The sequence below is a fragment of the Podarcis vaucheri genome (genome assembly GCF_965113315.1).
Source record: "Podarcis vaucheri genome assembly, chromosome: 1".
NCBI lineage: Eukaryota > Metazoa > Chordata > Lepidosauria > Squamata > Lacertidae > Podarcis > Podarcis vaucheri.
The window spans coordinates 136,168,280-136,192,179 of record NC_138759.1 but is presented as its reverse complement, the minus strand read 5'-3'; the positions used below and the strand labels follow the sequence as shown (position 1 = coordinate 136,192,179).

General features: G+C 41.6%; 1 protein-coding gene across 3 annotated transcripts in view; it reads left to right on the top strand.

The window, feature by feature from the left end:
* Positions 1–17,945, top strand: part of HDAC4 (histone deacetylase 4) — a 123,503-nt gene extending 105,558 nt beyond the window's left edge. For all 3 annotated transcript variants that reach the window (XM_082229214.1, XM_082229212.1, XM_082229213.1), the window contains exons 23-27: positions 3,159–3,277; positions 5,173–5,306; positions 9,380–9,464; positions 11,080–11,224; positions 12,981–17,945. In XM_082229214.1, coding sequence (XP_082085340.1) covers positions 3,159–3,277; positions 5,173–5,306; positions 9,380–9,464; positions 11,080–11,224; positions 12,981–13,020 — 523 coding nt within the window. In that variant the 3' untranslated portion in view covers positions 13,021–17,945. The remainder of the gene's footprint in view (positions 1–3,158; positions 3,278–5,172; positions 5,307–9,379; positions 9,465–11,079; positions 11,225–12,980) is intronic.
* Positions 17,946–23,900: the final 5,955 nt, after the last annotated feature.

Genomic DNA, 23,900 nt, shown 5'->3' with positions numbered 1-23,900 from the left:
CAAGCTGTCATCCCCCACTCCCTGTGGGGCACAAACCTGGGTCTGCTAGAAAAACGTATGATTGCACACCACATCCATAGAAAACAATTCCAACAGTCCATGCCTATGTGCACATACCTTCAGCCTGGAGGTCATGTTGGAAACCTGTTTAATCTTGTGCCAAGTCCCCCTGCCCCATGATAATAGATTGTCAAGTGGCCTTTGAGGTTCATAACCGGCTGCTTTGAAAAACCTTTTCCTGATTCATTTTAATGTAAAAAGGTTCTTTGAAGTTTACAATTCATAGTCCCCAGAGAGGCAGAAAAGTGAAGGGAATGGGCTGTATCCCCCCCCCCCCAATCTTATGAGGCAATGCATGCCTTAAAAGCAGCACCTTGCTACTCTGGCCCATTGGATGCCACGTTGCATTTCCAAGGGATCAAACCAAAAGTTGAAGAAAAGATAAGAAAATTAGCCCTAATGAAATCCAGAAGCTACAGGCAGTTTCACTGTGAACTTAGAAACTCAGAATGCAGAACTGAGCTGTAATTCAAACCAGTCCAAATGCAAAATTCAGATGCTTTGAAGTCTTCAGATGAATCAGTGGAGATCCTTTTGAGCTAGGCAAAGATACACATGCCTTCTCTTTAACTCCTAGTATACTTTGTTCATGAAAAGGTAGCTGCCGTCTGTGAAAAATATAAGAAAGAAAATATTCTCTTCAGCTGCAGAATGTCAGTGGAATTACTATATATTCTAATGAAACCAGACACTGTTATGAAACTAGAGGCCTTTGGCTGAAATATTAATGAGTGTCAGTGTGAGAATTTCACTCTCTGCCACTTTACCCATTGTTTCTGGGCAGCAATGAAGTGTAGTCCAGCAACTGACTGTAAAACTGAAAACATAGACATCATTGCCAGAGAGCTATTGTATAATAATAATAATAATAATAATTAATAATAGTTTATTTATACCCCGCCCATCTGGCTGGGTTTCCCCAGCCACTCTGGGTGGCTTCAAACAAAAGATTAAAAATACATTAAAACTTCAGTCATTAACAACTTCCCTAAACAGGGCTGCCTTCAGATGTCTTCTAAATGTCATGTGGTTGTTTATTTCTTTGACATCTGATGGGAGGGCATTCCACAGGGCAGGTACTGTTCCCTGTAACTTCACTTCTTGCAGTGAGGGAACCACTAGAAGGCCCTCAGCGCTAGATCTCAGTGTCCGGGCAGAATGATGGGGGTGGAGACGCTCCTTCAAGTATACTGGGGCGAGGCTGTTTAGGGCTTTAGAGGTCAGCACCAACACTTTGAATTGTGCTCGGAAACGTACTGGGAACCAATGTAGGTCTTTCAAGACCGGTGTTATGTGGTCTTGGCAGCCACTCCCAGTTACCAGTCTAGCTGCCACATTCTAGATTAGTTGTAGTTTCTGGGTCACCTTCAAAGGAAGCCCCACGTGGAGCGTATTGCAGTAGTCCAAGCAAGACAATCCGTGGGCAGGTAGGGTCTCAGCCTGCGTACCAGGTGGAGTTGGCAGACAGCTGCCCTGGACACAGAATTGACCTGCACCTCCATGGACAGCTGTGAGTCCAAAATGACTCCCAGGCTGCGCACCTGGTCGTTCAGGGGCACACTTACCCCATTCAGTACCAGGGAGTCCTCTACATCCGCCCACCCCCTGTCCCCCAAGAACAGTACTTCTGTCTTGTCAGGATTCAACCTCAATTCGTTAGCCACCATCCATCCTCCAACCACTTAATCACTGATGTCTCTAAATGGTGTACACGGAATTCCAAACTATAAAAATCAATCCTATAAAAATTAAGCACCATAAAAATTCTTCATAAAACTGAACACTACAGGAATGCTAGCATTCCTCTCAAGATAGGGCAAGTGCTTAATATCTGTATTTTCTGGGGGGAAATTGACATTTTTGTTCTGACAGCCTGGATAAATGGGTCTTCACCACAATAATCTACTTTGTATGGTTTTAGTTTTCTTTTAAATACATTTGCTGTTTTTGTGTTTTTAAATGTTCTTAATTTTCTTTAGTGTACATCACCTTGAGATGGTTGTTTAGAAGGCTCTTACTAAGTCAGTGATGTTGATAATAATCCTCCACCATAGGCAAACTATCCTTGTTCAAGAACAGCTGTAGCTGGTCCAAGGCACTCCCAACTGCTGAGCCTCAAGTGACAAAGATGGATTCAGGAGCACTCCCAACAAGGAACCTGTTATTTCAGAGGGAGAGTAGTCCAATGAGGAATAGGCAAATGACTGAACCCCTCATCCACACCGCTTCTGTCTTCCTAGGGTTCAAGCTCAGTTTATTAGCCCTCATCCATTACACAACTGTATCCAGAAATGTTCTAGCATACTAATGATACTTTGCCTCAAAACTCCTAATCACCATCCCAGTGGCATTCATTGGCAACAGGATTGTGCCTAGTAGCACACCATAGCATAAGGACCGTGAGGCCTTCTCGGAACATGGCCCTGCAGGCAGGACTGGAGCCCCTGTAAAACAGTGCCCCCAATACCCATCCTACAGAAGTGGTCTATCTTAGTCAGTGGTATCAAAAGCCACAGGCAGACTGAGAAGCAGCGTCCCTTTCTTGATACAAGCTGTCTATCAGGACCGAAATTTAAAATATCTATTTGAAGCTGCAGATTCTTTGTAATGTTTGTTATTTGATACAACAGTGCTTTTCTAAAAGTGTATCACAATTTGAGATGCTTGTCCTTCAGTCTATTCAGATTTGTGTGAATGAAACATGCATTAATTCTCCCCCCCTTTATGTTACTATATCAAGATTGAAATCACAGAGATTTAACCATGCAGTTAAGTTCTTAAAACCCACAAAATCAATGGGACTCAGGCACTCACTTGGTGATTTGGATTACCATCATTAGCCACAACCTAAAGAAATGTGATGGAACTGTATCATTTTCTTTGCAACTGCTCACAAATCTGAAGAACAAGCTACCTTTTACATTGTGGTCCAAACAACTCAAGAAATGCCCTTGTACACTGTCTGGTTCCCTTTCTAGTCCTTTCTTCTATATTTTGTGCTAAAAAGCACCCTTGAACAAGATTCTGTCTCATTCTAGCTGTCCATTCAAGAGCAAGGCATAGTAATGTGCTTTCTATTGTTCCTTTTTTTGTTACAGAACAGTAGTAATGCCTATTGCTAATGAGTTTGCTCCAGATGTTGTGCTGGTATCATCTGGTTTTGATGCAGTGGAAGGTCATCCTGCACCACTTGGAGGATATAATCTGTCAGCAAAATGTAAGTCCCCACAGGCTTAAATTTCAGTGATCTCATTTTCTTTGCAAATTTACCCTGTTATCTATTTGAGTTGTCTGTTTAATAATAACTCACTGTACCTGGACTCTTCCTACACTTGTTAGTTTGGGGAGGGTTTTTTTATAGGCAATATAATATAATATAATTCAATCCAATCACAAACAATGCAAAAACACACTTCCCTGTTATACATAGAATTCAGATTCCTCCTTCTATTTATCTAAACGTTATTATCCCACCTCATCAATAGCTGTCAGTAGCTTACAAATGCAATATAAAAAAAGACCTCGAAATAGCATAATTAAAAACAGTAAAATGAAATTAGCAACAAAATGCAGTAAAAACAGCATTAAACCCAAAGACCTATCTAAAAAGGTAGATAGATATGGAGTCAGTGCCTTTTTCTAGACCAGGCATAGGCAAACTCCAGCCCTCCAGATGTTTGGGACTACAATGCCCATCATCCCTGACCACTGATCCTGTTAGCTAGGGATGGTGAGAATTGTAGTCCCAAACATCTGGAGGGCCGGAGTTTGCCTATGCCTGTTACAGACCCAAAGGTGCCAGAATGTATCTCCCTCAGAAGACCCACCCCAGAGCCCAAAGAGGATATATATTTGGGGGGCGGTGTCTCCTCACAAGCCAGAGGCAACTTCTGTCAGGCTTCACTTGTGGGGCTACCTCATGGAGGTACGCATGGAGGGTGGGGGTGGGACTTCCTCTTCCTCCCAGGAGAAAGTGGTGGCTTGCCTGCCTGTGAGCCAGAGCAGCCTGGGGGCTTGTTCAGCTGAGGCGTGCCTTTTCTGTGTGTCAGTTTGCAGAAGAGCCTCAGCAAAGCCGTCCTGCACCTCCATCTTGCCTGCCCCTCAGGAGCCGGAAGTGCCAGCGGGGTTTTGCTGAGGCTGGTCAGGTCTCTCTTCTCCCCCCCCCCCCAGCTGAGAGGTGCCAGATGCAGTTCCGGTGAGTTCCAGTGGGGGGAAAGCCCTGCTTGTGGTGAATGTGCAAACCATAAGGGCTGAGTGTGCAAACCATAAATTCTTTGGAGGTGTAAAAAGTTTTGGTTGAATCACAAAACACGTTCACAAATAATGGGTTGCAGCCAACAAAGGGATCTCTGGCGGGGAACACTCCTTCTGGGTGGTTTTCCCTACTTTGGTCCTCACCCTACACTCCGCTCTCATCTGTGGCTCCTAGAAGCTGTCAGCTTGTGACGGTGGCCAGAGCCCAGGTAACGGCTTTGACCGGTTGACTAAACCAGGTGAAGGGTAGCCAGTGAGTCTTAAACCCACGTTGAGTTAAGGACCTGTCTTGTGAGGAAGACTTCTGGAGTAAACCCTGAAGGAAAATCTGTACCTGCGGCCTTGTGGGATATCTTCAGGAGAAGAAAAGGTTAAGGAGTAAACCCTACACAGTTCTGGAGTGGAGTCCCTAGAATGTTTGGATGGCATCTTGAATGGCAACTCCAGTAGCCAAGCACCACATCAGTGAGACTGGGACGAGAGGTCTTGTACACGCTGCCCAAGCTTGCACCCTGGAGAGGCCACTTTGGTTTTGTAAATGCAGAAACCAGCAAAGTTGCCCCATTTGCACATGGACTTATGCAGTGGAGGTCCCCCCCCCCCATCTGTTTTGGTAGTTCCTCCAACCCTCTGGAACAAATTTGGAGTGGGGTGGGGAGAGCATGGGGGCGTGTTCCATTGCGTAAGTCCTTGTGCACACATGACAACTTAGTTGAATGCAATGCAATATGATTAAATAAGTTTGATTCTACCAAATACCTTTATAAATAATTTTATTCATTTTTATAATGTTTCCAACTTTATAGAATAAATTAAATCTGTTAATTGTTGCCCTTTCTTGCATTCCTTGCATCGCAGGCTTTGGGTACCTGACAAAACAGCTCATGGGTCTTGCTGGAGGACGAATCATTTTAGCTCTTGAAGGAGGCCATGACCTAACAGCCATTTGTGATGCGTCTGAAGCGTGCGTTTCTGCTTTGCTAGGAATTGAGGTATTAAAAAAACCCAAAGCAAAGTTGTTATTTATTTTTTATTTATTTTTACACACATACTGTGATATACCATCAGTAGTAGCATCAGTGATTATATTATAATCTCAGTTTGAAACCTATCAGTTTTGTATTGTTATGTGTTGGGCAATATTTTCTGTATAAGAACAATAATAAATCATGCTAAAATCCTCAAGTCACTCGCACTACACTTGTCCTATTAAAATCTCGATAATGAGAAGTCTGGAAAATCTAGTTGATTTCTGCAGTCGAGAAATACGTTTGGACACTGGAGTTGCCCTGAAATTTTCCTCTCCTTTTACTGGCCCCCTTACTACTGTTTCCTGCTGCATGGGCGTAGCCAGGATTTTTGTTGGGGTGGGGCGGCTCAGCTTTTTTTTGGGGGGGGGAGCCACAGAAGGCATTCAGCTTTTTTTAGCAAATAAAAGTTCAGATAGCATAGCTTCTGCCGGGGGGGTGGGGTTGGGGGTTGGGAGAGGCTTCTGCTGGGAGGGCAGAACCTCAAATAATTAAGTACTTTCAATGCTTTTCCATAATGTCTGTGGATCTAGGGGCGCAGCTGCCCTCCTGCCCCTCCTCGGCCACACCCATGTCCGGCTGCAGTTCTTTGCTCTTTTCCCTATTGGAGTGTACGGCAGCTATATGAGAGAATCATAGAATCATAGAATCATGGAAGAGACCACAAGGGCCATCGAGTCCAACCCCCTGCCAAGCAGGAAACACCATCAGAGCACTCCTGACATATGGTTGTCAAGCCTCTGCTTAAAGACCTCCAAAGGAGGAGACTCCACCACACTCCTTGGCAGCAAATTCCACTGTCGAACAGCTCTTACTGTCAGGAAGTTCTTCCTAATGTTTAGGTGGAATCTTCTTTCTTGTAGTTTGGATCCATTGCTCCGTCTCCGCTTCTCTGGAGCAGCAGAAAACAACCTTTCTCCCTCCTCTCTGTGACATCCTTTTATATATTTGAACATGGCTATCATATCACCCCTTAACCTCCTCTTCTCCAGGCTAAACATGCCCAGCTCCCTTAGCCGTTCCTCATAAGGCATCGTTTCCAGGCCTTGGACCATTTTGGTTGCCCTCCTCTGGACACGTTCCAGTTTGTCAGTGTCCTTCTTGAATTGTGGTGCCCAGAACTGGACACAGTACTCCAGGTGTGGTCTGACCAGAGCAGAATACAGTGGCACTATTACTTCCCTTGATCTAGATGCTATACTCCTATTGATGCAGCCCAGAATTGCATTGGCTTTTTTAGCTGCCGCGTCACACTGTTGGCTCATGTCAAGTTTGTGGTCAACCAAGACTCCTAGATCCTTTTCACATGTACTGCTCTCAAGCCAGGTGTCCCCCGTCTTGTATTTGTGCCTCTCATTTTTTTTTGCCCAAGTGCAATACTTTACATTTCTCCCTGTTAAAATTCATCTTGTTTATTTTTGCCCAGTTCTCTAATCTGTCAAGGTCGTTTTGAAGTGTGATCCTGTCCTCTGGGGTGTTAGCCACCCCTCCCAGTTTGGTGTCATCTGCAAATTTGATCAGGATGCCCTTGAGTCCATCATCCAAGTCGTTGATAAAGAAGCTCAAGGGATACTCTCAGAGACCCAAATAAACAACCTATTTGGGAATAACTGTGGAAGAATGACTTTGTATTTATCCTACAGATGATTATGTCAACCATGATCGGCTCCAGAGTTGAGGATGCCCTTGGCAAGGTCCAGAGGGCCCCTGGGGGACATACCTATGACTACACTCATATTTTTCATACGTCCCAAAATGCCGCCCTCCCAAACCTCCGGGTCATCACATTCTGGGGAAATAAAGATGACGGCCACAATGGCAGTCATTATCAGTAATGGGCCTCAACAGCTGCTTGAGCAGGCTTCCTCAACCTCGACCCACCAGATGTTTTGAGACTACAATTCCCATCATCCCTGACCACTGGTCCTGCTAGCTAGGGATCATGGGATTTGAAGGCCAAAAACATCTGGAGGGCTGATGAGGTTGAGGAAGCCAAATGGTGCTGTTAGGCCTCTTTGGCTGAAAAGCCAAATAAATATATATTATAAAGAGATCACATTTTGTTACCTTTAGAGACTATAATCAGTTATAATTTCTGCTTTAATTCAACCAAAATTGAAAACTGAGCTATATTTCAACATATATATCCCTGACCACTGGGATACACACACACACACACACACGTACACACGTGTCTGAAACCTGATGCTTGAGGTCCCAACAACTGAGATGCAGGAGCGTGTTCTAGTCCTAATATTTTCCTTTTTAATTGTCAAAATTTAAACTGAAAATTAAAGCATCAGAAATTCTCACATACTTTTATTTATATTCATTCTCAAAGTAACTGCAGCTTTAGTTACTTATGTTGTCAAAAGGTTGGCAACAGCAAACGGGCTTTCCGTACATGTCTTAAGTTTTTGTATTTGAACTGCATAGTGGAGAAATGAGTAATTAGGTATGCTTTATTTTCCTAGTCACATTTCTGGCTAATTTCTACCACACAGCAGCATACTTTGATTGGTGCAAAGAACAAGTAATCTAATATACTTGTAGAAGATTTCACTGAAAGCACCACAGTCTATCTTAGTACTGCTGCCTTAAGGTGTGCATGCTACCTTAGCTTTTTGTAGCTTCGTGAAAATTCCATTTTCAGTTTAACATATTTAAGCTATAAAAGGTTGATGGTCAGGGAAGTAACAGTCACTTCAGATTACAAACAAGTACAAGATATTATGAAGTTGCCCATGTGTTGGTAAAATTATGTGCAAATCTACATCTCGTCCGCAGACAATTCTGCATACTTGAGATAAACTCTGAGCACATGGATCTCACTTGGAAAAGAAATGAATGTCACTAATTCATATTATTGTGAAAATACGTAGCAGAGGTATGAGGACACCATGCAACTACAATTATTGTCTGCACCAGTGGTGAAAATATGTACATTTATGTAATCTAAGCAACTATAAAACCCATTCATTGAGGGTTCTCCAAAAACTAAACAAAGCTCAAGGCTTCAATCAATACTTGGAACTGACAAAAGAATTTTCTCTTTGATCTGAATGGCTGACCCAGTTTGGCTGTGACCAAGTTGCAATGGAGAAATTGTGTACGCGCCTCAGTCCTCATAGAGCATGAGACAACTCTCACATTTGAATTTTTTCCTAGACATACTCTTTTCGGTGACCTCTCTAAATCTGAGAATAGTCATGACAGACAAATTAGTTCAAGATATATCATTTTTTCAGGGATATAAGAGAAATTCATCTACCACAAACAAAATACCATATTTGTTTTAAAATATTTAAATGGCTATATTTATATGTTAAATAAAGAGACCACCTTAACATCATCCAAACATAGGCAAAGAGCAAAGAATTTAGCTCAGTAGGAGTCAATATTTGAATTTTAGAAGCCTTAAAATGTGCTGAAGAGTCAGAGTGTCATACTTAAAGTTCTTAAATCCTTCACTTTGGGAAAGTTATTTGTCCCTAGAGTATGCCATTTTCGAATATGGTCGGGTTCATTCATTTGTGATAGAAGACTGTCAAAATAAGGTCCCATTTGGAAAATTTCAAAGAATATTAACACATTAGAAGTGCCAAGTGAAAGGCTACTTCACGTTGCCAAATATAAATGAGAAGCCACCACTACTAGATTGCTGAAGGTGGCCACAGAACTGCATTTAAAAACAAAGAGATAATTAGAACATCTTTTCTTTCAGAGTTCTTTTCTGTAAAGGGTTAGAGGCAACAGCATTTTTTGAGAGAATGGGAAAGAAGCAGCAATTATAGATTATAGTGAGGCAGCAAAGGGCAGGGCACTGCCACTCTTGAAACTAGGAATGGAAGAACTGCCTTTTATCCTTGTAGGACTTGGTAGGACAGGCTTGTAGGACAAAGTGGTGAGTAGTCAGTAGTGTTAATAGCCAGACAGTAAGCATAACTTGGTTATGTAGAAGTCTATAACAACTGTTGAAATAATACTTATTTTTTTAAATTCAGTTAATCTAAAGTGCACGTTTTTAATCATTTCAGCTTGATCCTATTCCTGAAAAGGTATTACAGCAGAGAGCAAATGCTAATGCAGTACATTCCATTGAGAAGGTCATTGAAATACACAGTGAGTACCTGGGAGCAGCCATTGCTATTCCACAGTTAAACAGAGTTCCTGATCTCATCTGTTTAAAGTGAAGCTATGTAGCTCCATTAACTCAAATAATAAGCCACAACTTCAACTTGCTTGCAGACTGCTTTACACTAAGAAAATCTATGGAGATGTAAAATAATTCTGAAAGAAATTATATTAAATGTTTCATCATATAAAATCAGAAGGGTTATTCTACAAGCACCCAAAGGCAAAGAGTAAACCATTAGAACTAACAAAATCAATTAAAAACATAATATACACAAGTAAGAATCAAAATGCATATTATAATAGAAAAGCCCCAAAGTTTCAATTCTAAAAAATGCAAATAGCAAAGATAGCTGGAGAATGAAACTGTAATGAGGCAAATAAATTGCCAGGAGTTCAGTATCTGATCTTGGAAAAAGGAAACATGGTGGAAAAATGAGGTGGAGAGTGCAGATTATTTGGAATTTGTCTCATAAATCACTTCTTTTGGAATGGGCTAACTGGTTACTTGCCAGCCACTTCACTTTATGTTTCTTATGCATATGATTGCACGGTTAAAGTGCATCTTGCACATGCTGCCTCACGGCCATATTGATTATAATTTTTGATAGATAGATGGTGAGCTTTTAATTGTATTTTGTATGGATGGATGTGTTTTGTATTGTAAATTGTGATCTACGATAAGATCACTTGTGATTAGGAGTGGGATATAAGTTGTAGAAATAAATATTTTAAAACTTTAATTTGTAAGCCTATTGAATTTTTTTGCCTTTGACCAGCTTTCAACATGTGGGCAGGACAATCACCTGGCATCATGATGTCAGATGGTGGGCAGGTGTGTTGTCTGGCCCACCTGTCCTCTTGCAGCACTTCCCAAGCTCCTGGCAGCCAGCTTGTTGAGCGCCTGGGAACCCCAGCACAAAACACCAAACGCAGGGCTGACAAAGCTGTTTTCCGCAAGCCAGCTGTGCGCTTGGGTTCTCCCAAGGGAAGCTGTAGCCAGTGCTACAGGGTTGACTCACTTCCCAAGTGGTGATGGGCAGGGATTTCAGTCATTCCATTCTGCAAAAAAATTCCGCAAGGAAAGCTCAGTGGTGCAGCTGATCCAGCCATGTCTGTCCCTGCCCCACATGTGCCCGGATCTCACATATCAGGTTGAATGTGGGACAGCCGGGTGAAGTCTAAGGAAAACAGTCTCACAGCATGGGTGTAGCCAGAATTTTTGTTAGGGGGGCAGGCTTTTGTTAGGGGGGGGGCATAACCTCAGATTTGTATTGCTTTTTATTGATTTAGGGGGGCAGCTGCCCTCCCTGCCCCCCCCGGCTACACCCGTGTTTCACAGGCCAAATCAGGACCCTTGGCATGCCAAATCTGGCCTGCAGGCCAGAGGTTCCCCACCCGACTCCAGTCCCAACATCCTATTGTTTCCCTGTGTGAGCCTCTTTGGGTAGGACCTGTTAAACCTGTTCTTTGTAAAATGGTATGTACATTGATGGTGCTATGTCAGTAGTAGTGATAATGGTTGGGTTTTTTCTGTAGCTATACTAAAAGCAGTGGGCAGTAGTGGATTGCCTAATGGCATATCATTTTTTATTTCCTCTAGGTAAGTACTGGCACTCACTCCAGCGCTATTCCTCAACAGTCAGCTATTCTTTGATAGACGCACAGAAGTGTGAGAACGAAGAAGCAGAAACTGTAACAGCTATGGCATCATTATCAGTGGGGGTCAAGCCACCACATGACAAAAAGTGAGCTTTCCATCTGCTTATATCTAAAACTGGTATTTTAGGCAAAAAGTGGGAAATTAGGTATCTGCAGGTGAAGCACATTAGGCTTCAGCATAGTGTCCTGATTTGAAGAAAAACAAAAAAGGGTTGTGTTCAGCAAGGAGAAAAGTAAAATTCAGTGTAATACTTTGAAAAGACTTGTTTGCTGGTAAGATGTATTAGCTTCAAGCTGCAGCAGGATTGATTTATGTTTAATACTAGAAGTACATCAGTTGATCATTGCCTGTACAACTGCATGAGTGCACATCACCACAACCCGGAAGTGGTCAGAAAATGGGGCAGGATTATGCGTGCTCACCGACACGCGTGGGGGTCCGGAACACAACGGTTTTGAATAATTGAACAGTGGAACCAATTGCTTATCATAATGTGAAATATTCCTCTATAGATTCTAAAGCTGCTCTCAGGTCTTCCATCAAGTGGGTCTAGAAAATTGCATTTATCCGGGAAGTCCTTTCTAATATTAAAGTACTTTTATTTTGTGGTCTTCAAAATTTGAAGAACCACCATGCATTTTTCAAGGCTGAGTTCTTTGTAGCTTAATAATGTTGAATGGAGGTGGAAACTAAACATCACCCTGATTCTTTATTAAAGTTGGGAAGCCAGATTTATCTCCAGAAGTTCCCAACTGATTATTATGAATATAACAGAGTAATCCAAAGGAGATGGAGAGGGTTTGAAGGAAGGTGGATCTGCCCAATCCAAAGCTGTTCTAGACTCAGTCATGGAGAAAGTAGGAGCAACATTTTCCTCTTCATTTTGCTTAGGTTTTTGGGCTAACTGCGGGTTGGTTTTTTAAAATTGTCCTTCTCATTAAGACCGCTGAGAAGGAAAATTGCTATGCCAGGAAAGCTCCAGAATGCCTCCTTTTTGCCCTCTGTTGTTGAATGATTAGTGGCAGAGGAGGAGCAAGCAGTGGACATTTTCATGTCAAGAACTCCTGCTCTACTCATGAATATCCCCCTCTACCTACAGAGACACAGCGTGATGGCCTAAAGAAACCCTGATGGCAGTGCCAAATTTACATAGAGACTGAGTGGGCTGCAGCCCAGGGCCTCATAATCTAGGGGGCCTTGTCCTCTTTCCAGTAATTAAAAAAAAAAATAAATCAGCCAGATTTTACTAACTAGGCCCTGGTGCTTAGTAACATTAAATGCATGACGTATGAGTCTATGACTGCTTAACACAGGTGGATACATGCTGTTTAGTAAAGTTCATGGAGGCTAAAGCTACTCAGAATCAAAGTCAGCTGTGAAGTATTGCAAGTGTTCAGATCACTGTCTATCGTTATAGTGTGAAAACACAAGTGTCTTTTATATCATTGTGCATCACAAAATTTTTTTAATTTGACTTCTTGTGAAAGTAATGAGTAAGCAATTCGAAAGTGATACAGATGTAACTGATTCCCCAATGAATGTTCTGTGTGAATTTCTTCATTCCCTACTTTTGTAAACTTATTAAAAGTTATAAATTTATAAACTATCATTTTATCAGGGCTAAAATTTCAGTAATACTCTACTTTCATTGAGTAGATAAAGAAGAGAATGAGGTTTTGTTTCTCATGATCCGATGCTATTAAGTTTGACCTCCCCAAGTCCTGCCTAGGTCTTTAAGCTGAAGAAGGTAAATCTGCAAACAGTATATCCCGCTTGCTTGCTTGCTCTGTACCTCCGTCTGCTTCCTTCTTTTTGACTCCTCTCAATGCATTTCTTTCCAGGCCAGATGAGGAGCCCATGGAAGAAGACCCTCCCCTGTAGCAGGCATCTTTGAGGCTGGAGTTCTCCTGTTTGTTCGTCTTGTCCTGAAGCTCTGCCAAGAAGCTTTCTCTTGTTACTCCTGCATCCTGTCATGGTTTTCTTCCAGACTACAGAAAGGCAGCCATGCGTAAAAGAAAGCTAAATCTCTCTGTATCTGTACAGAATATGCTTGCGGAAAAGAAAAAGTGCAGGTGAAGAGCAGGAATATTAAAGACATATGCGCTGAGCGTTCTTCCTCTTTTCCTAAATGGAAGCTTGAGAGGCAAGAAGCCAGTGAAGTATTTGGCAAAGTTGCCAACTTTTTAAAAAGAAAGAAATCAAAGATTAAACACAGATATGACAACTTTCATTTAAAACTGGTGCTTAAAGTTTGATTATCCTCTGTTCAGACCACTCAGACCATATTGTAGTTTTGTGTTTTATGTTTTATTTTTGTGGCTCTTGCCTACCTGTGATCCAGACACTCTCTTCAAAACCCAAACAATATGAGAAGTCTTTTTTTTTTTTTCCTTTATATGAAGGGTGAAAAGAGAACTAAGCTTTTTTTATACCTAATATACATGCAGACAGACTATATATGTGTGGCGAGGAAGAACGTAAACCAAGGAAGAAAGCCCAGAAAGGGGATTGGCTTTAGCATCTCCAAAGCCATCTGAAGAGTTTGTGCCTTTTAAAAAAAAGATTGGATTGATTTTGGGCAGCTGGTTTTTTCTGACGTTTTGATGAACAATGCCTTAAAGAAAAGAACTCTGCAGTGATTCTACTGGAAGGGCGGGCAGCTGAGAACTGCCATCAGCAAGAAAGGCTCTAGGATTTCTGCTGGCAAGTAATGGCCGGAGCTTCTCCCAAACAGTTGACAAGTTTGGATTTTGTTTTGTTTTGTTTTCTTTTATTGCTGTTTAAAATGAAAATTAAGGTAGTTGCCAGTAATGTGGCAAATACTGTTGGGTTTCTAAAATTCAATGATTGATTAAAAAATCCCAACATCTTCTCCTACACATTATGTATAACCATTTTAACTATCAATTTGGTTGTAAAAGCATGCGTCAGATACAACTGCAAATTTTAAAAAATTGGAATGCTTTTTATTAAAAGCAACTAGCATGATATACTGCTTAATATTTTAGGTATAATTATATAAATGTATATGTATAATGTATATTCCAAATGTATTCCAAGCTTAGAAATGCGACTCTTACAAATTATTGATAAAATATTTATAATGCATTTATACAAAATATATAAATAAATGCAGATTACAATGGTAGCCATTGGAAGTTCCCTTGCAAAAGATTTATTTGTGAATTGGAGTGTAAGGGTTTTTAGAAAAGGGATCTTGTTTGAAACTTGACCATTTTCAAACTGTAGTTTGGAATGCTTTCAGAATGCCAACATTTTAGCCGCTAGGCAACTACCCTAACATCACTATTTTAATTTAAGATTTTTAATTTTGATCTTCTTTTAACAAAATGAGTTTTTTAGTAAATATGTATTTGCTGTTGCTTTATTTTATATTGGTTTTTCCAAAAATCCTTAAAACAGCCTTATTGCATGAATTTTCATTTTATTTTCCATTGGACAGCTGTCTTTCTAAACAGTAACCATTTTCTTGACCTGTGTCACTTTCCACACTGGAGTTTTATTTGTGTTTGGCCTTTCGTACCATCAAGAGTTTTCATGGTCATGTGGGACAGTTGCAAATTGTTAGGCTTTGTTTTTAGAAAGCCCTTTTCACAAAAGGAAGGATTCCAAGGTCTTTTTTATATCAGGAAACTGATTGTATATTTTATCAGTTCTGCAGTCATAGTTGCTATGCTACATTTAAAAAAATAAGGAGCTTTCTTAACCTTAAAAATATATTAATATTACAAAGAGCGATGTATCCTATATCCTCAGTATAGAGTGTGACAAGGATTATTAAAGGCATTAATAAATTTAGTGACCATGTTGAAGGTCTGCCAAACTCTCATGCAGTTAATGCTAACACATACACACAGAACTTTTCTTAAACCACTCTGGTTGAGTTAGTCCTCTAAAAGACTATTTCACAGTGAATCGTAATATTAATATCTTCTTTTTGGCTGGGAGACTGCTAATCTTGGTCACTATTTCCTATCCCCCCAATTGCCTTTTGAGGTGAAGGGAGCTGACCCTCAGAATAAGCAACTAAACTTTTAGTGGTGAAATTAGATATCTGGAGGAGACTGAATTCATGTGTTCTTTTTCAAGCAGTGTAGGATATTACATGCCCCTCATCCGAATAACCAGTGGTATTTTCCTTTTTTAATATTTTTGTTATGATAACTGACAGGTTCACTTTGTAGTAACTTATTTTCTGGTTCTGAAAAGTTTTGTTTTTCTTCATTCCATTAAAATCAGAATTGTGAGAATTTAATTATAAATCCGACTGAGTGCTGGAGAGAGTTTGAGGTTTTTATTTAATGCTTGATATGCAATTTTTAAGACACACTACAATATTTGAGTTATTGCTAACCCAAATACGTGCAAATTGATGAATACTTTTTGGCATTAGAATTGCCTAGAGCATACTCTAAGAGTAAAGTTTGACAGTAAAGATAAAATGTATATTTTATAAAATGACTACCTTGCTGCTGTGATCTTTAAAGATTTTTGCTGTGGAATCATCTGATTTCATATTTTGTTAGTTTAGCCCTTTATGACTGTTGATAAAAGTGATGCATCCACAATTACTTCAGTCTAAAATACATTTTATTTTCAACACCACTCTACATGTTTTCAAAATACTTACTGTATTTACATGAGTCTAATGCGCCATGAAATTTAACGCGCACCTCAATTTTCAAAACCTTGCAACCAAAAAAGTATTTGCTGGCGACTGTAAATGCAGCATCAAATCTAATACGCGCCCTAATTTTCGCAATGTAATTTGGCCAGAAAAGGTGCACATTACATTCGAGTAAATACGGTACTTTTTCATTGCAAGAAATTGCTGGTACACACAACTCAACGGTGTTGACATGTTGGCCTGGAGTATTTGGTAACTGCTTTCAATGTTGTTAATTTTAGGACTCTTACTTTGTTTCTTACAAACAAGTGTTGCCTTTCTAAAGTCACAAACTATTTTGTTATACTTCAGTCTGTTCCATAATCCAGAATTCTGAGATCTTTTTAAAATTGCCGTTGCCTAACCTTGCTCCAGTAGCACAAGGCAAACATGAGCATCATGGCTGTTGGGAAGGTACCGCCGTAGCCTTGTTCCCCCCACTTAACATGGACCTGCTTGTGAGCCCTGTGGCTAAACTAAGAATCCAAGCTGATTTGCGCAACATGCCTATGCTTCCCACATTTTTGTAGACTATGAACATATGAGGTACCTGAGTTCCACCAGCAAGATACTCGAGGCTTTTGCTAACTCAGCCTCCAAGGTATTGGGTGGCTTATTACAACTCTTCTCTTGTAGCAATTTAGAAACAAAGGAACATCTTGAAGCTGTATTACCCAGAAGCAAGACCCAGGTTGTAGTACAAAGTACTAATAGTTGAGTATTTGGGGTTTATTTTACTTTCAGTACACAAACATTCCTTTTTATTAGTCATGTACTCATTCCATTCTTCCTTTTGTAAACTTTTGGGCCCACATTTTATGGGCATTGATATATATATAAATATATATATATATACATAAAAATATATATATGAATATATTTTTTTAAGTTTCCTACACCTTGAGGTTGCATGGTCTGTTAGGTTGGCATGTCTTTATATTGTATACAGATTTTGCACGCCACCCGTGGCAGCTTTGGAAAGAGAAATCCCCTCTAATGGCATTAGCAACAGATAAACTGTTGGGGTGTTTTCTGTCATGCAAATTAAAGTGAGGAGCATGAAGGGGGAGAAGTTTGTCTTACTGAACTTATTAAGGACCTGTGCTTTTTATTGTAAAATTTTAAAAATACAAAGGACTACTTAAACATTTGTCATTTTAAGAGAAAAAAATATCTAGCACTTGTGACAAACCAATAATAGAGTTTATTGTATTTATGTGGAAATAATGTTCTAGGGGAAACTGTACAGAACACACAAGTAACTGCCTGTGTCATTTTTCTTTAAGGGGGGAGGAGTTTTTTGTTTTTGTTTTTCATTTAGGCAGGAAAGGGATAAGGCAGGCACAAACATATGCCAACTTCTTTTTATATTAATGCTCAGATAAAAATGTCAAGAACTTTTAAGAGTTAACTCTTCAGCACAGCTGTGTTAACATTTTTATTTTGAAAGATGTATCAATAGATTTCACTTTTAAGCAGTGATGTGCAAACACTGTGGTTTCAAACAAACTTTATATCAGCAGGAAATGAAGTTTCTTCATAGTGATAGTTGAGCTTCACCGTGTATTTGATATTGATGAAAAATCCTATTGATAGAAAGAAAAAAATAGGAAAAACAAAGAATCTAACACTTCTGGTGCTCTACATTGGAGATGCTATGTATATGGGATGGAAATCTATTCACCCAAGAGCTTATTACAAATATGTAGTACCAAAAGTTGTAACTCTTATTATATTCTGCTTTATACCTATACATGCTCAGTATGTTGTCACCATTGGTAGCAGCTACCAGTTTATTCTGTAATTTAGACACAGTTTCACTCTTAACTGTATGAACCCTTTAAGTGATGGTAGCATATTCTTTGTACTTCAATTTTCTTACCACCTTTTTCCTTTACTTGGTGGGGTTGAAGGTTTTGGGTTATTTTTCCTAGCTCTATATATCTCTCTCTCATTCCTGTTTTTGTTGTTTTGTTTCACTTGTTTTTTACTGGCCAATGGTGTCTTTCTCTGACAATACCAACTTCACTTTCAACTTTAATAGAAGTCCAGTATTTTGTACCACATTATGACAACTTGTTATTCTTGTGGTGTAAATAAAAAGATAAAGTGAATTATAGTACCATCTCTGTTGCAGTTGCTGATCTTCATATCTCTTGTCTTCTGTTGTTTGACTCATTCTTCTACTCCTACACCAGTGTTTCCCAACCTTTTTTGGGCAACGGCACACCTGTTTAAGGAAAAAAATCTCGCGGCACACCACCATTACAGCCCCGTGACGTCAGCGCGCAGCGTCACGCTGGGAGGGATGCACGAAAGTGAAAGTTTTTTCCCTCCCCCTTGCCGGGGAACCTCCAAGCTTTGGGGGTGGGAGGAGGCAGCAGAGCGAGGGACTGAGGGACGGCGGCAACTGAGGCGGCGGCTGTTGTGGTGGCGGCGGCGATAGCGGGCGGAGGAGGGGGCGGCGGCGAGGCTTGAGGAGCCGTCGCCGGGAGTTGCTGCTGCTGTTGTTGCTGCTGCTGCCCGGACATGCCGGCCTCCTCCTCCTCCGCTGTCTCGCGCTCCTCCCTTTTGCACGCGCTGCCCCGCCGCTCGGCACCACCACCGCGGAGCCGCCCCTGGCTCGACGCGGATCCTCGCCGCCGCCGCCTCTCACTGCCCGACTCGCCCACCTCCCTCCCACGGCACACCAGCCAATGTCTCACGGCACAGTAGTGTGCCGCGGAACACCGGTTGGGAAACACTGTCCTACACTAGCGTTGCCGTCTCCTGACTATGACTTGGAGATCTGGCATATGTTGCCTTCAGAGCTCTGGAGCAGAAAAGCTTCTGCAGATACGTCTCTCTAAAGAAGCAAGCCTATCTCAAGGCTTTGTTCTAGTGAGGGGAAGACTTGTTTCTGGATTGCACAATTTCAGACAGCAAGTTGGGGCTCACATGACTGAATACACCTAACAAACCTACCACCACCAAAAGACACATGCAAAACTAGATGTTGCAGATAAGTGTTTTGTCTTCGTTTTTCCTTCTAGTTTTCTGTGTAGAGGGTTTGTATTTGTTTGTATGGAATAGCACTCCATCACCTAAGGTCTGAAGTCGTGCAGCCCAGACGAGACGCAAGTAGACTCCTTCAGTGATGACGAGACCTCTGTTGAAACACTGGAACTCGCTATTATTCATTAGCATTTCCCAAACTATCCCTCGGGCTAACAAAATGGTCTCTGCTAGGGCAGTAGCATTTCAGTCCAAATGCATGCAAAACCAGATTATTAGAGAGGTGGATAAAGCATACATTACATTCTAAGCACAATGTATAAAATGTGCTAATCAGGCCAAAATCAAGAGAATTGCGCCACTGAATCTGCACACATAGAGCAACTTTTCAATTTTGCCCTCATAGCAGTCCCCCCCACTAACCTGGCATAGAAAACCTGCGGCCCTTGCAATGTTGTTGGACACCCATCAGCACCAGACAACATGACCAGTGGTCAGGGATGGGGATGGAAGTTGCAAATGGGAGGGCCAGAGTTTAGCCACCCCTGATCTAAAAGCTTTAGTGGTGGTGGTGTTTAGCCGTGTCCGACTCTTCATGACCCCCTGGACCAGAGCACGCTAGGCACTCCTGTCTTCCACTGCCTCCCGCAGTTTGGTCAAACTCATGTTAGTAGCTATGAGAACACTGTTCCCATTTAAAGTAACATTCCAAATTCATCTCCTGTATTTCTTTTTGGGTATAAAATGGCGAGTTTAAGGATTGAGGACTAGCCAAGCCTCCACTTTTTAGGCAGGAAGTGGGAAGGGTGGCAGCAACGGTGCATCTCTAGATTTCACAAGGCCTTAATCCATATTATCTGGAGTGACCTTGACATGCGGTCACAGGACCGTGCGTTGTCCATTAGCTTTCAAATCCCTTAAAACTCTCACACATTACAGAGAAACCAGGAAAATCAAAAGTATAAGGAAATGACTTGCTCATAATACTGTACCCCTTTTCTACTGTACAATTTACCTCACCTGTAATGTGATTTATGACCTCCAAGCATCACCTACAGCTCACAAACCTCAGAGCAGTTGAGCTGCAAAAGCTGCCCCTTTCCCAAATGACAGCAAAAATGGAAGAGCAGATGTCCAGATCACTCCTCCTTCAGCAACTGTCTCTCAGGTCTTGTGGTTTTCCAATGTTTCACTATTAAAAACACTTTTAGTTACAAATAGACCAGCACCCTTTTCTACAAACACAAGTGGGAGCAACATTCATGTGTCTAGAACCTTGTAACTGTGCTCTTTGTTTCTTGAATTCACCTCTGTTGGTGTTGGCAGATAGAAAGTTGGTTCCCAAAACCTTCTATAAAACAGTGCTGGTGCTTTCAGCCCAAGACATGAGGAATTGATAGGACATCAGCACTTGCTCCGCACTAGCCAAGAAGGTGGGGTGGGGATTGTGGGAGGGTTTGCTGGTATCATAATTTCATGGTGACAAATGGCCATCATGTGAATAGATCCTTTGGGGAAAGAATGAGAGTTTCCTCTGAAAAAGCCCAGCTGGATCGCCCCAGCCTCCTCCCCTGGTTGAGTAGTTTGTTTCCAACAAGGGGAATAGTCAGATGCTTCCAGGAAGATCCCATACGGAACGTGAGCCCAGGGGTCCTGTCCGGCTGTGTTGGGGTTGGACTCGATGGCCCTTGTGGTCTCTTTCAACTCTATGTTTCTATGATTCTATGATCTTTGCAGGCCCACTGCCTCGGCACATAGAGGCTCTGTTTAGCCATTCATGGCTATTGGCTTTTGACAGACCACCCTTCATGAATTTGCGTCATGCCTCCTAGGAGAGGCAGTGCCATGACAGCCCTGTGTTTGGGCCTTAGCTTTATGGCAAAGGTGTCTGAGGCCGACAACATGGCCCTATAGGTACAGGTGGCTCTTGTTCCACCTGCACTTCCATCAGTGCAAGCCCATCTGGCCTGTGGTGGACCTTCAGGGATGGTCCTCAAGAACTGTGTTCTCCTTACATGGGGCTTGCCTTGCAACTGTTTGAAGCTACAGGGTCTGTGCAGAGTATAAGTTTGTTGCCTTGCAAAATAGGCAGTTGGAGTCTGGAGTGGCTCCCTTGGAGGGTAAGGATATGGCCATCTAAGGCAGGTGAGGTGGGTTTGGAAGTCATGTCTCTGGGGTGGGAGTGGACTGAAAGAATATGATGAGGGTCTTGCTTGTTTTTTGAAAATGTTGGGAAACGTCAGCTGGGCTTTCCCCTGTGTGTTCAATTTAGGAGTGTTTGGGGTGATGTGGAAAGAGTAGGAGCTAAGACACTAAAAAGGGTGGTGGTGCCTTCAGAATTTATTTTTCTTTGTGTTTGTCTCCTGTGATTTTATATCAATCTGTGTAAACCTTTGGAATAGGAAAATCGTATGTTTTATATTAGTGGCACATGGCTACCCATCTCAGGTCCCTGGGATACACAAGTAGAAGATAACTTGACTTTTTAGGTAACCACCCTCTCCAGAAATGGGCGTCCCTAACCCTAGATCTATAGAAGGTAGCTGAAGCTGTACTCTGCACCAGCACTCTGAGGTTCAGATAATGACCACATACTCAGTTGCTGCTTATTAGCTCCTTTATTGTTTTATATATATATATTTGTTGTCACTTGATTTCTGGGAGCCCCAGACAACTGGAAGAAAAGTAATCTGGTACAATGCAAATAAATATATAAATAGCCACCTCCACAGGGATATTTGCACTGAGGCACAGTCTCCACTCTAGATCAGAGGATAAAGAGTGCTCTGAAATTTAGACAGAATGTCCTTGAAGCACTTTGTTTTTTAAATGATACTTATCATGGTGATCTTTATTGAGTCTTCTGGGTACTATCACTTTTCAGATAAATAATGAATCTTCTAATGCAAATTCCATGTTGCTGAGAACTTTTTATAAATGCAGGGTGTCCTGCATCACACCTTATCACAATTATTGGGTGACAAGTAACTCTAGCTCCCCCTAGTGGATATAATTTGAAATCCCTGAAAAGAGATCACAGTATTTAATTTGGAAGTTAAAGTGGGCAGCCTTTTCAAAATGGGACACTTTTATAGCTGTCAGGGGCTGCTCTGCCTTTTCCTGCAATGCTGAGGGTGGAGCCTCCCATAGGAAACTTGGGCTTAAATGTTTCACATGAATGAGTTAATAAATCTTATGATTGACAGGTGTGTGTCTGCTGTTGGTTCCTCCTGATGACCTTTCAGGATGGCATTTCGCAATATATGTCAGTTCCCTGCTCACGCCAACTGGCTGGTTGAAGCTGCCAGGCACAGGGCGACAGTTTGGGGAGACAAATGCTTTAAAATGGCACCCAAAAGCTTGATCTGGCCTGGTGCAGGGGGTGCATGTCACTCGCAACCAGTTTGTGCAGCTTTTCAAGAGGTCACCCTGCGCCAAGTGGTGATGTGGATCATCCTCTGGGGCAGCCTGGATTCTTCCTGACCTCCCCCTGCAGTGTGGCATCTGCCAGTCTATCATCCGATGAGCCTTGGGATGTTCTGGTCAGCCAAGGGTGCCTTCCTGCTGCAACTTCTCTCTGCTCTGGGAAGAGGAGAAGCTCATCACGGTCTGAAGAAAAGCAAAAGCTGCAGAGAAAAATATTTGCCTGGGACTGGTATAACAGATCCACCATGTATGTTTTACATTTGATGTCATGTAGCGGATTCTCTTGCTTGTCCTTTGAAGAACACACACACACATTTGCATGGGTCCAAGAGCTCAAAAGGTGTATCCGTGGTGCTTTGATCAGATGCCATGCATAATTTGTTGAAAACTGGACATTTTAATGCACAGTGCTATGTTTTTGCATACACCTTGCTCACAATCTATGTAGAATGTTTTGTTAGCATTGGGTTCTTCATGGTAGCATTCTTTATTGCCCTGGGGTGGATCTAAACACAGGAACACAACACTGTAAACTGGTCAGAAATTAGATTGTTTTTACCAAACAAAAAAATTCCAATGAGAAAGCCCGTTTTAAACAATTTTTGCTCTCTGATGCCATCTAATGTTGCATGTTTAAAACGCATTCAAATTGTGTTATTGTGACGAGTGTAGCTGAGTCCCTAGTCATCGTTTTCTCTTTTCTGTTTGCCTCAATAGCACCCTCTGCTCACCAAAAGCAAATGGCAAAGCAGAATTATATTCTTCATTGCCACTCCCAAATTTCCCAACAGTCATGCACTAGATGATTGCAAAAACTCAAAACAACAAGCAAAGGGGATTTGGGGATAGGTGGGGAAGGTGTTGTGCTTGCTGTTTTATATACCAAATTACATTTGTCTGTAAAAAGGTTGCAGTGCACCCTGACCCTTAAGAGAAAGGGTGGAGTGGAAATATAATTGAAATCCTCCTAACAGATGTATTACCACACCTCCCAGGCCCAGCCATGCCTATATAACCCTGACTCCCTCGCTACACACACACACACACACACACACACACACACACACACACACACTTTCACCACATGCCCCAAGGTCATCTCTGCTTGGAGTGTTTTCAATTCCTTGAATTCTGATCCTCCTCTTGTCAATGCTGGGCTGCTTCCAATATGAGGTCACTGTCCACCTCTTCTTATTAATTAGCACACTGGGACTCAGAAGCATAGCTTTAGTGTAGATCACTAAAATTAATCCAAGTATATTCTACACATTTCAAGGCAGGAGAAACTAACATCTGGACCATTTGAGCCCCTCTCTACTGTTCTTTCCTCCCTAACCTGCACCCTGCCAGTCACACTCCAGTTTATAATGTTATATAAAGCCATCTCATCCCTTCCTTGGTCTCTTTAAAAAGGGTGGTGGCTCTGTGTTCATGGCAAAGTTCATTTATTCCAGAGTCAAAAAGACAAAAATGCCCTGTGCCTGAAGACAGGCCTGCTGCCAAAATTTCATCTGAACTGAAATTCGTCGTCATCAACAACTTTTATTCTATAGTCACAGACCTGGTAATACTAAACTTTGAATTGAAGGATTTCTCATGGGACCAAACATATGAGGAATTTTGAGGGAAGCCAAGATATTTCAATAAGAGTAAT